The sequence below is a fragment of the Hemiscyllium ocellatum genome, chromosome 43 (genome assembly GCF_020745735.1).
Source record: "Hemiscyllium ocellatum isolate sHemOce1 chromosome 43, sHemOce1.pat.X.cur, whole genome shotgun sequence".
Lineage (NCBI taxonomy): Eukaryota > Metazoa > Chordata > Chondrichthyes > Orectolobiformes > Hemiscylliidae > Hemiscyllium > Hemiscyllium ocellatum.
The window spans coordinates 32480672-32494610 of record NC_083443.1 but is presented as its reverse complement, the minus strand read 5'-3'; the positions used below and the strand labels follow the sequence as shown (position 1 = coordinate 32494610).

Here is a 13939-nt window from a genome sequence, read left to right as displayed (position 1 = left end):
ACAGTATCCCAACAAATACGCTTCATTGCGTATTTTTGTCTCCTTTCTTTTTTGGATAAGAGTGTTACATTGATAGCTCTCCAATTCTCCTCAACTTTTCCAGAATCTAAGAATTCTTGGAAGATGACTATGAGTGCATTCACTATCTCTGTAGCTATTTTCTTTAGTATCCGAGGATGCAATCCATCAGATCCAGAGGAATCATTGGCCTTTCGCCAAAATAGGCGAAAGTGAGGACTGCAGATGCTGGAGATTAGAGTAGAGAGTATGGTGCTGGAAAAGCACAGCAGGTCAGGCAGTGTCCGAGGAGCAGGAAAATTGACGTTTCACGCAAAAGCCCTTCATCAGGAATTCCTGATGAAAGGCTTTTGCCTGAATCGTCGATTTTCCTGTTCATCGGACACTGCCTGACCCTGCTGTGCTTTTCCAGCACCACACTCTCGACTTGAGCAAAAATAGAGTGCACTATTTTCTAATGATTATTATTATATTTATCATTTTTCTACCTTTTGACCCTTGATTTAGTTTTTTTCTTAAAGAGTGCTATTCATGTTCTCTCCTGAGAAGTCTGAGGTTTAAGGTTTTTTTTAAATTCCTCTACCATTTACCCAACCTCATTTTCTCAGTGTTCACTTTGGACTGCTTTTCATTTTTATATATTTAAATAAGCTTTTTCTGTCTGTTTTAAGGATTACCAGCTAGGTTACCTTCAAAGTTTAATTTATGATTATAAAATGTAGAGACAGATATAGGCCACTCAGCCTACTGAATCTGCTCCTCCATTCAATGAGATCATGGCTGATCTGATAACCCTCAACTCCACTTTTCTACCTTTTCTCTATAACCCACAGATTCTGTTACTGTTTAAAAATCTGAACACCTGGATTGCCTCCATACCAGTACTAATGCCAGCATTCTATGAACTGAAACCACGTTGTTAATTATGCTACCCCCTACAACTATATTCTTATTTTCTTCCCCCTCAGCTGAATGGCTTCTTGTACCATGATGCTTTAATTATTTCTCTCAACCTCCCTGCAGTCCCCACTATCTTGAACACAGTTTGCAAGATGTTTATAATCATTCAGAGATTTGCAGAGGCATAGACTCCTCCAAAGCTACTCCTTGGATTGTGTCATTATATGTCTGACTAGGTTAATTTAAAATATTCTAGAACCAAGGATCACGTTTAAAAATAAGGAATCATTCACAAGGCTGAAATAACAGTGAATTTTTCTCTCAAAGTTGTAACTTTAGGACCTCTCTTTCTAAAAAGGCAATGGAAGCAGTGCCTTGGAATATCTTTCAGCTGCAGTGGATAGATTCTAGATATGCAAGCAAATGGCTGGGAATTTGGATTTGTAGTTACAATAAAATCAGTCACTCACCTTAATCCTGCATTTAAAGCTTTCCCACTGTTCTTTGATCTCAATAGCACTTGGAGTCTGTTACAGGGTCAACTGGAAACTCTGACATGTCAGGGATAGGACTTCCTTCCAGCTTTAAGCCAATTACATCACACATACATCTTTGGATGTGCCTTCCTTTCTCAATTTCTGACAAGCTCACATGTTTCTGCAGTTTTTTTTTAATTGAAATAGCAGGGCAAGGATGCTGACTGCACATCTTAACACTCCTGTTCAACCAGCAGGGTGAAAGACCTGGATTGGTAGGTTATGCAATGTGCAGATTGTTACACTCAAGAACACAGAGCAGAGCCTAGAGGATCAAAAGCCAGTTGTTATCAACTTCACTAATTTCAGGAAGGCTGTCAATCACATTACTCTTGTATACCACAACACTGTACAACATTTGGCAACTTCAAGTACTGCATTAAGACCAGCACGTATATCACAAACTTCAACATCACAGGAGTATAGACAGCCCGAATACCCTCCCTATTCCTTTCCTCTTTGTTATTGATTTCATTGTGAGGATGATAATGGTGGGTGCAAACATTTGCATCATTTTGATAATCAATTTGACAAATTACAGCAACTTGCCAAAGAACAATGCACATCCCAGGTCTATCAAAATGCTTCCAAAGTCCATACCCACCATCAGTCTTGAGACACAGAAGAGAACTGTGAAGGCATCATACAATTTAGATGTCTTACATCAGCATTCCTTACAAGCAAGATCTTGGGCACCACTTGGACAGAACATTATCAGTGTAGAAGTGCTATATAGATTGGTCAGAAGCATCTACAGAATATCATGGCAGAGAGAAGACCTAGACTGGCATATACTTCACCTCCTAGTATACAATCTTCTAGGGTGACAGTAAAATGGACACCATCACAGGGGAGGCAACGACCACATGTTATTATCACTGGTCAGTTAATCCAGAGGCCTAGGTAATGTTTTGGGGTCCTGGGTTCAAATCGCAACACAGCAGATGGTAGAATTTGAATTCAATTTAAAATATTTGCAATCAAGAATATAATGATGATCATAAATCCATTGTCAATTGCTGGAAAAACCCATCTGGTACACGGACATCTTTTAGGGAAGGAAATTGCCATCCTTACCTGGTCTGGCCTACATGCAACTCAAGACCCACAGAAATGTGATTCACTCCTAACTGTCCTCTGGGCAATTAAGGGCGGGCAATAAATGCTGTCCTAGCCAGTGATGCCCTCATCCCATGAATGAATAAAAATAAAATAGAAAATGAAGACACGACAGCCAAAGAGGGCCTGGAGAATCACATTTCAAAGAGAATTTTAAGAGCAGGAACTGGACTGCAGTAAGAGATTTCATGTGGTGAACCTGTACCAGCAGCACAGTCTTGCTGCCCACTGTCCTTCAGAGTATGGGAAAAACTAAGTCCAAGTTTAAGTCGATCAAATCTCCTCTCAGTCTTTTTTTCTCCAAGAAAAACAACTCTAACTTTACCAACTGAAGTTCTTAAACCTGCAAAGCATCCTCCTAAATCTTTTCTGCATGCTCTGGAACTCCTTGAAATCCTTCCATAAGTGTGGCATCCAAACCTGTGCATTTTACGCCAGTTCCAGCATTCTGTACAAGTTCAACAGCTTTTGTAGTCTATGCCCTATTATAAAGACAGGGACACGGTATGCTGTGTTATTTGTGCTCTCAACCTGTCCTGGCACTTCCAAAAACTTATGCACCATACATTCAAATTCCTCTGTTCCTGCATCCTGCAGAGAATTTTCCCTTTTACTTTACATGATCTCTAAAATGCCTGTGCAATCACAATGCAATTGGCATAAAACAGAATCATTGCTCTGATCAATTAGAACTCTGAATTTCCAGTCACTGATCTTTGTGGTTATTTTCCTTTCTTGGTTTTGATCAAGCTGTAGAGAAGTATACTGTGACTTTTTTGTAATCTTGTCCAATATATTTTAGCATCAGTGATCATTTTCACACGAAGTTTTAATCTGAACCCTCAAAAATTTTATAAACAAGACCTCAAAGTCAGAATTACCCACCAATCTAAGCAGCTCTTTTGCTCAAGTTTTTTCAATAGGTAAGATGTAGTGAAGCCACTGCCCTGAAAGTACACCAGTTGATACTGGCACATCAACACATCAGATTTAATGAAGTGAACTTGGGCCTCCCCATGGAAAGACAGGCATGTGTGTGAGAGAAACTGCAGTTTAAAAAACAGACAAAGGCTTCCAATTCAAGTCTGTTAAGCACCTGCGCTGGTTTTCTATCCACACCTGCAAATCTGGCTTTTAAAAAGGGAAAACAGCTCCAAATGTGTTGCTGGTCAAAGCACAGCAGGTTAGACAGCATCTCAGGAATAGAGAATTCGACGTTTCGAGCATAAGCCCTTCATCAGGAATAAGAGAGAGAGCCAAGCAGGCTGAGATAAAAGGTAGGGAGGAGGGACTAGGGGGAGGGGCGATGGAGGTGGGATAGGTGGAAGGAGGTCAAGGTGAGGGTGATAGGCCGGAGTGGGGTGGGGGCGGAGAGGTCAGGAAGAGGATTGCAGGTTAGGAGGGCGGTGCTGAGTTGAGGGAACCGACTGAGACAAGGTGGGGGGAGGGGAAATGAGGAAACTGGAGAAATCTGAATTCATACCTTGTGGTTGGAGGGGGAACCCTCCAACCACAAGGTATGAATTCAGATTTCTCCAGCTTCCTCATTTCCCCTCCCCCCACCTTGTCTCAGTCGGTTCCCTCAACTCAGCACCGCCCTCCTAACCTGCAATCCTCTTCCGGACCTCGCCGCCCCCACCCCACTCCGGCCTATCACCCTCACCTTGACCTCCTTCCACCTATCCCACCTCCATCGCCCCTCCCCCTAGTCCCTCCTCCCTACCTTTTATCTCAGCCTGCTTGGCTCTCTCTCTTATTCCTGATGAAGGGCTTATGCTCGAAACGTCGAATTCTCTATTCCTGAGATGCTGCCTAACCTGCTGTGCTTTGACCAGCAACACATTTGCAGCTGTGATCTCCAGCATCTGCAGACCTCATTTTTTACTAAAAAGGGAAAACACAACAGCAACAGAATGAACACAAATTTCTATTGGCCCATGTCTTTATCATTCTGTACACAGCAACAACTCTTCAGTGTTTGAAATATATATCGACAAAGTAATGATGGAAGTGAAGCAAGTAAGGACAAATCATTACGTGAGCATTAAACAAAAAAGTATCAGTTCAGAGTTGTGCACATGTGGCAGTTCTTCAGATTAAGCAACCAACAGGAGTTTGGTGATGAATAAAACTCCATTGTAGGACTCCTGCCACATTGCAGGCATAAGTGCTTGTCCATCTTGTGCCTTCCCTGTGGAGCCAGCTGTGCTGTATAGTACAAAGCTATCCACAGAAAGCAATTACTTGCATTCTATCACTGAACATACTGTTTTTATTAATTAGTAGCATAACAATCTGCACCAGCAAGAAGTTAAATTTTAAGTCTGCAATTTGATTTGTTTCCCCCCCCACCCCCCTGAAGATTCACAACGCTGCTAACTAGACCAACATTTAGATCACTAATTGCCTTTATGAAGCACCTTCTTGAACTGCTGTAGTCCATTGACACAAAGTAAATTGCTTATGCTTTCTCGTGAATACCCAAAATACACAGGGATATCAGACAAATTTTCACCCAAAGGCTCCAAAATGTCTAAACACAACTGTCAAAATTCCTGATGAGCGGGTTCTCTAATCTTGGTTCTTTTTCTCTCTCTCTCTGTCTCATTTGTTGACAAACTCAAAAGAAATTGGGCGGGGCAGGAAGAGTGTGTGCACAGGGAGATGGGGTGGGGTCAAACGAGAGGCTTATATAGGGAGAGATCAGTTTTACGATTAAGAACTGTTCACCTAACTGGAAACTATGAAAACTGAGTTAATTATTTTCTTGCAAATCAAATGTGGAACCTCCAACTCAAGGTTGCAGGAATTCAGGGGATCGTACAAGGATGAAAAAATGTAGTGAATGCTATTGCAATGAACATTGTCATTTGGTTAATGTAGTGCCGAAATGTTGACATAAAGATTTGCATTTTTATGTCGTCATATCTCAAAGCTTCTCATTTACTGTGAATTACATGAGGTGTAGTGACTTATTGAAGACAATCATGCAAACATTTAACTGTGACCACAAACGTCCAGGGAATGCATGTTTAAGTTAATGGCTTTTTGAATACTGAAGCATGTGTCGGTTATTTTTATTTGTAAAGCATTTGCTGCTATGCTATGCCTGTTGCCAATTAGTCAATTGCCAATTTAAATTAAGGAAATCAGATCCAGGAAATTAATGCTTTCCTTATATGTTGTGTCTTTAAGTTTCATTGAACAGTTATGATTGAGGATACTGATGAAATCTTATATTTCTGCTTCTGTCCAATTTCAAGTGGCCCATATATCAAATAAATACTATACATGACTGCACAGCCTTATGAGGTAATTAATGAGAATAAAAAAACAACCACTGAAAACTGAAGTGACAGAGCTCGTATTGTCGGAGATAATTTGCATAGATCCAGAATCGGTTCACACACAGTAGTCAGTCAGGATCAATGTGCCTTTTCAGGTTTGAAAAACGTAATTATTAGAGTGCCTCACAATTAGTCCTTGTGCTTTAATTATTTACTATTTATACGAATGACTTGTAGAAGAGGGCAGAGTATAATGTATACAATTTATTCACAATACAAAATTAGGTGGGAATACATGTTGGGATAAGGTTGTAAGGAAACCATAACAGAATAATAAAAAATATTTGTAAATGCTAAACAAATAGGTTGGGTGAGTGGGCAAAACTTGGCAGATGGAGTCAAATACAGGAAAGTGTGTGATTGTGCAGTTTGTTAAGAAGATTCAAGAGACAGAGTATCATTTTAATAGATAGAGACGCCAAAAGTGCATCGCAAAGTGATCTCGATGTTCTTGTGCATGAAACGCAAAAGATAAGCATGCAGATGCAGCAAGTAATTCAGAAGTGGCAAATGGAATTTTGGCCTTGATTGCTAGGGCGTGGAGTTTAAAAATAGGGAACCCTTATTACAACTGTACAGGATGCTGGTGAGTTGACCTGGAACAATGTATGCCGTTTTGGTCCCATTGTTTAAAAAAGGATATACATGGCATTGAAGACTGTTCAAATGAGATTCACTTGGCTAATTTCTCAGATGGAGAGTTGACTCATCAAGAATGGCTACACAGGTAAGTTTTTTAAATTCTAATAAAAAAGACACATGGGATAATCTTATTAAAACATACAAGATATTGAGGGGTCTTGAAGGCTCAGAAGGTGTTTCCACTATTGAAGGAATCTCAATCTAGCGGACAGTTAGAGAATAAGGGGGCACTCATTTAAAACAGATGTAAATAAATTTCATCTCCCAGAGAGTAGCGAATGTCTGGAAATTTCTAACCCGCAGAGTTATGCAGGTTAGATCAATGAAATATTGAAAATGTGAACAGGAGAAGGCCATTTGACCCTTTGTACCTGCTTGTCATTCAATATGGTCATTACTAATCATTGTACTCAGTGCTTTGTTTCAGCTTTTGCCCAAATCTTTTGATCCCTTCAACCCAAGAACTATATCTAAATCCTTTTTGAAACATTCAATCTTTTGGCCTCAACTGCTTTCTGGAGTGGAGAATTCAGGTTCACCCCTCTTTGGGTGAAGAAATTTCTCCCCATCTCAGTCCTAAATGGACTTCCCAACATCCTTAGATTGTGACGCTAGGTTCAAGGTTCCCTGGTCATCAGGGACATCAGTCTTGTATTTACCTTGTTAGAATTTTAAAAGGTCTCCCCCAACCATTCTTCTAATTGCCAATAAATATAGGTCATTCTGCTCTAATGTGCACTTCGTTAATGTGAATTTGTTGTAACACAATTGACAAATTGGGGACACTTGTTCTAAAGCACAAACTTTTAAAGCATGTATTGGTTATAATGCGATTCTGGTCCCAATAGTTGAAATTGTGCTATTTCGTGATGTTCGTATTACAGGGGGTTGCATGAGAACAGAACTACCGCAATAGAGCGGAACCAACTGTATAGCCATATCCAATCCAGCCTCTCTTCATATCAGTCCTGCCATCCCAGGAATCAGTCTGTGAAACCTTTGTTGTATTCTTTGCATTGCCAGAACATCATTCCTCAAAAGGAAACAAAACTGGACACAATACTCTACACGTGGTCTCCCAAAGACCCTGCACAATTGCAGCAAACTATCACTGATTCTGTATTCAAATTCCCTTACTATGAAGATCAACATACCATTTGCCTGCTTCACCACCTTCTGCATCTAACTGCTTTCAGCCACTGGCATACAAGGGCACCCAGGTCTCATCGGACCTCCCCTTGCTCCAATTCATCACATTCAGATTATAATGTACCTTTCTGTTTTTGATACCAAAGTCACATTTATACATCTTATACTCATCTGCTATATATCTACCTATTCAGCAAACCTGTCCAACTCACACTTATACATCTCTGCAGCCCTTTCACAGTTCACCTTGACAATAGGTTTGTCATCTACAAACTTGGAGATATTACATTTAGTTCCCTCATCTAAATCTGTTACGTTGGCAATAGCTAGGTCCAATCACTGATCTCTATGGCACTCCACTGGCCATTGACTGCCTCTCAGAAAATTACCGTTTATTCCAACTCATTGTCTCCTCCCTGCTAGCCCCAGGTCATTACCCATCGGTACGGCATACCCAATCCCATGTGCTTTAATCTTGAGTACTAATTTATTACTAGGGACCTTATCAAACCTTTCTAAAACTGAAATAAACAACATCCACTGATTCTCCCTGACCAACTCTATTTGTTACATCTTCAAAAATTTCTAAAAGTTCCAAAAGTTTTTTCAAGCAGGATTTCCTTTTCCTAAATCCAAGTTGACTCTGCTCATCCTATGACTGTTTTCCAAGTGCTTTACGATTAAATCTCATATAATCCTCATGCATTTTCCCTACTACCTCTGCCCCTACTAAGTGGTCTGTAATTCCCAGTTTTCTCTCTACTTCCTCTTAAATGGAAGGTTTACATTAGCTGCCCTCCACTTCATAAGAATAGTTCCAAAATCTTGGAACTTTTAAAGATGACCACCATCTACTATTTTTTGGGCCAGTTCATTAAGGACTCTGAGGTGTAGATTTTTGGGCCACGGGGATTTGATTGCCTTTAACCCCAATTTCCCCAATACCATTTCCCCAAGAACACTGATTTCTTTCAGTTCCTCCCTCTCACTAGACCCTGTCCTCACTAACATTTCTGGGTTGTTATTTGTCTCCTCCTTTGTGAGGACAGAATCAGGATTTGCATTGAAAGAGTCTGTCATTTCTTTATTCCCATTATAAAGTTCAGTTTCTGATTGTAAGAGACCTACATTTGTCTTCACTTATCATTTTTCTCTTCACATACCAACAGAAGCTTTGACAATCAGCTTGCTTTGCAAGCTCCTCTCATTATCTGTTAAGGAGTAGATAGATCAATTTTCGAAATATCAGGGAAGTGATGGCTATGCTGAGCTTGTGTGATAAAAAGAGCGGAAGCCTAAGGAAAATTAGCGCTGAAAATGTGTTGCTGGAAAAGTGCAGCAGGTCAGGCAGCATCCAAGGAACAGGAAATTCGACGTTTCGGGCATAAGCCCTTCTTCAGAAGAAGGGCTTATGCCCGAAACATCGAATTTCCTGTTCCTTGGATGCTGCCTGACCTGCTGCGCTTTTCCAGCAACACATTTTCAGCTCTGATCTCCAGCGTCTGCAGACCTCACTTTCTCCTTGAGGAAAATTAGCCACAACTTTGTGATTAGCAGGACAGGCTGGCGAAGCTGGATGGCCTACTTCTGCTCCTATTTCTTACAGTCTTACGTAAGAACAAAAGGCCTCGAGAAAATCTCAGAAGAGCCTCTGAAACAAAATATTGACCTCTGTATCTATAACAAGAGTCAGATATAGTTCTGAGGGCCATATGAATTAAAAGATATGGGGTGAAAGCAGGAATAGAGGACTGAGTAGGATGATTAGCCATGACTGAATTGAATGGTAAGCAGGCTCGAAGGGCCTACTTCTGTTCGTGTTTTCTATGTTTCATTGATCTAACCTCTGCGTCTAACAGTTTCAACTATTTCAAATTAACCTAAATTCTTTTCACATCTCAGCACAATCAGGCCCAATTTTTTGACTTCATTACTTAAAATGATTAAGTCTGGTGGTGGTTGGACAGAAAAAAATTTTCCAATACAAAGCATTTTCACTGGATAGACTTGTCAAAATAATTGTACTTTTCTAAAAAAAACTTTTCCTTGCTGGTGGCAACCAGAGGCCAGACCAGAATCCACTCCCCTAATGAGGCAGGTCCACCATGTCGTCAAGTAGGAAATGCTTTGAGGAAGTAGATAAAGAAGCCAAGGTGGTGTTGGAAATGATACAAGAAAAACAATTTAATTCTTGTGATCAGAAAAAAACACAATTTGTTGAGACATGTGAAGCGAGATGGGACATGGACGGAAATAGAACCAGGACAGACAGAAGAAAAAGGCCAGAAAGAAGAAAATTTAGAATAAAGAAGAATGAAGAATGGGAAGTCCTACTGAAACCTAAAAAGAACAGGACAGAACAAAGTGGGAGATCCTGACCCAGAAACTGCTTTTGCCTTCAATGGTGACCCTTACGAGATGTCGAATAATTGAGGGAAAAAAAAAGCAAGTGCGTATACCTGCGTCTTCTAGTATACCTGCGTCTTCTAGTGATTGTGTGCCAGGTATCCTGATTCTCTTCAATGCACATGTCACATATCCAGACTTGTTCTGAAGTTGTCTCTAATCGTTTTCATAAGAGATACCCAACCTTGGTTCAGAGGCAACACTCTGTCAATTACATAATAATTTAGCATTTAATTGTATTCAAGTGGTGGCCATTAATAGGGGATTCAATTGTACTCAAGCACCACAAGGTCTGGAGTATATGATTAGTCCCTGGAATTACATTTTACTTTAAGGTGATGTGTTTCCTTTGGCTACTTGATTTTCATTACAGTGGTCTTCTATGGGGCTATCACTCGTTACATTTTTATTGATTGGCTCTCAAAAAGAGAGTATGCAGGATGCAGTTACAAAATAGATTCATGATGGAGCACTCAAATTAGTAAGATTATTTTTAGTCTGCATCTCTGTAAATAAAAGTTTATATGTCTGTAGAGATTTGGCTCCAATTCTACACTTCACTGCCTGGCTAGCTGGATTAGTAGAGCACCTCTGAGCCAGAAGGATGTCTGTTCAAGCCTAACCCACACACAATCGCATAATCCAGGCCGACACTTCAATGCACTACTAAGGATACAGTTTTTTTTAGATGCTTTATTTGAAATGTTACAGGAAACCAAGCCCCTGTTTACCCCCCTCAAGTGGGCACAAACATTCCAGTGTTAGCATTATTAATGTGGTTAGGGAATTCCTTATGTTTTGGTCAGTATAGAACCATCATCCTACATAAATAAAGTGATTATCAAGTAATTTCCTTATTTCCTTACTTAAAAACATTCAAAATATTTCATTTGTTGTCAAGGGCTTTGGAAGTTCTCAATATATTTTCACTGTCACAAAGGCATTATATAAACGCTAGTTCTCTTTTTTTCTCTTGTAATCCACAAAGATTTTACAGTTGTTCACTAATGAGGGCCTTAATCATAAAATACCATTCTGAAAAATCCACAAATTAGGAGACAAATATATAGAACATTTCAAATGTAAATGCAGAAAAATGGACCATTGTTACAGAAGTCTTATTCAGTTCAACCCTACCCGTTTGATTACAGCCATTTACACTCTGAGCAAGTCCCAACTAGTGGTCAGTTTGCCACTAAACATCCATTATTAGAGCCAAGTAAGCTCCTTGGACAAGGTTCTGCTACAGATGAGAAACACAAGATAACCCTCAAATTCTTGTTCCATAGGTTCATGTCCTAGGGATACAGGTGAAATCCCACCATGGTAGCTGGTGAAATTTGAACTCAATAGAAAATGTTGGAATGAGTGTTTTATGGTGAATATTGGCCACTGTCAAATGTCACAATATCCCATCAGATTCACTAATATCTATGAGAAAAGATAATCTGCCATCGTCAACTGGTCTGATCTCCTGTGACTCCAAGTCCAGAACAATGCAGCTGACTGTTAGGTTAACTCTTGCCCTCTGGGTAATTTGAGATTGCAATTAATACTAATCAAGCTAGTGAGTGCCACATCTCATGAATTTCTTTTTAAAATTACAGTCAACACAACAAGAGGTTTTACTATAGGTGATCAAAATAGGTCATAAGTAAAAAAATCTGTACAAGTCATATCCCCAGAGGATTACAGACTGCTGTCTCTGTGGAGACACAACTGGCAGTGAATTTGATCCGAGGATCACTACACCTCAGACAAGCATTGACACTATTGACATCACTGTGCTTCAATTAACAGCCAACTGAGCTAACCTATTCCCAGGAACATCCTAAAACAGGAGAGATAGACACTGAGGCAGAGAATTAAGTGAGGAAATTCCAAAGCTTGAGGGATGGGCAACTGACCAGACAATATCAAATACTAAATCTACGAAAGTCATAGGTGTTAAAAGGGCCAGATTTGAAGACTGGCTATTCTCAAGAAAGTAATAAGTTTGTCTGTCATTTGGAAAATCCAGTGTTTATTGTGATCATGGAGTCAACCAAAGACCTATTGTACGGTGAATAAAATAGATATCTCAAATAGATTATCACCAACTTATCTAGTTCCAGATTTAGATCAGAATAATTTCTTAACAGTGGAGATAAACTCAATAAAAATGAGAAGATTCGCATAACAGTTTGGGGGAGCAAATCACTGACTAGATCCTGTGACCAGATTGTTCTGGCATATGCATTCTTCCTGGAGATTTGGCAGTTACCTGAAGCCATAGTTCATAAGAAAAATATTGGGTGTATAAGCAAGCCTCCTTTTCAGCCAGTACATGTTATATTTACAGTGCTAGTAAGACTCCAATGGTCTCCCCAGAAATGCATGTTTTACTTATCAGTACTGTACAATCGGGTTTAAGAAATTAAACAGACAACTTAGGGATATTGCAAAAGTGCATGGCGCACGGCTACTATTTGTATCAGAAATAGATGACATTTCAAAATGACAACCATGCACTCCAAGGTCAACAGTTCACTTTTATACTTGCACATAGATTGACCTCACTTTTAGAGAGATTTATTGCAACAATTCAATGGTCCACTTGCACACCAATATCCAAATATTCTATATTATGCCCACTAACAATGCAATGTAAAGAAATAAACCTCCTGAATTGGTGAATATTATTTTAAAATGTGAAAATTAATCCAAAAAATTATGTTTAGGCAACTAGCATCCATTTTTAAACCAAGATTTGTTTATCCAGGTTGAACATTATTAAAGTCTGTTATGTGTGCTATACTACAGTAAGCATCTCCTCTGTGCTTTGCAGCGCACAGCAGTACTGTGCAGGTGGGTCAGGGATTACAGGCAACACTTTGCTCAGATACCAGCAGGCAGCACACAGGAGCAAAGTGTGCACCAGTGGAACACTGCTTAACATTTACACTGCCTCGCTCACTTCATTACAATTTTTGGTTAAATAATGAACAGACCATGTTACCACTTCCTAAGGGAATCTGAAAATTATAAATAAACCCCGAAACCCATAAAATGGAAAAAAGAGATAATATTGACAAACCTAAAGAACACCACTTCACAATGGTTATTTCCACGACACCTGATCAAATATTTCAGTTCTGAATCTCAGTACGTAAAGAAAAAGGCATTTCAAACCAAGTTGGAATTTATTACAAACCACCACACAGGATTAGAAGAATTTACTGAATATTTCTACTAACCTTAAAAAAGGCAATCCTTCAAGAGAATATTAACTTCACTAACTTGCTGTTTGAAAGGCACATTACAAATTTAAACCTTTTCTTAAAGAAAATCCTTTAATTAATTTTGATTTCTGCAACAACATTAAATACCAAATTCAGACAAAAGAACATCCAGCAACTAAAAATGTAAAGTTTGATTAAGGTGACCTTTAAAATGATTGATGTACAATTTGCTCAGTTTAATCATTCTCAGTGAACTTGTACAGTACCTGTTATATTGTTCAACACATCCTTGAGATGATTGAAACTATTTAGAAGTAGATCTTGCTCTTCCTCCTGAAATAAAATTGAAAATATACACAATAAACATGCTGATTTAAGGAACATATTATTCTATACAACACAAAATGCAAATGGAGAAATGTGCATTTTAGAATTTGAAGTGTCTAGCCATGTCTAATGCAGATTTGTATCCTGTGGCAACCTGTAATTAATGGAGTGCCTTAAAGATCAGTAGTGGAACCACAATTATTTACAATAAATATAAACGATTTGCATGAGAAAAATGATTGCACTGTAGCCAAGCATGTAAAAATAGGTCTGA

General features: G+C 39.2%; 1 protein-coding gene across 7 annotated transcripts in view; it reads right to left on the bottom strand.

Annotated features, from left to right (window-relative positions):
• gbf1 (golgi brefeldin A resistant guanine nucleotide exchange factor 1) overlaps nucleotides 1–13939 on the bottom strand; it is a 256975-nt gene that overhangs the window by 222727 nt on the left and 20309 nt on the right. For all 7 annotated transcript variants that reach the window (XM_060854381.1, XM_060854380.1, XM_060854384.1 and 4 more), the window contains one exon: nucleotides 13605–13671. In XM_060854381.1, the coding sequence (XP_060710364.1) occupies nucleotides 13605–13671 (67 nt within the window). Of the gene's footprint in view, nucleotides 1–13604; nucleotides 13672–13939 lie in introns of those variants that run through there.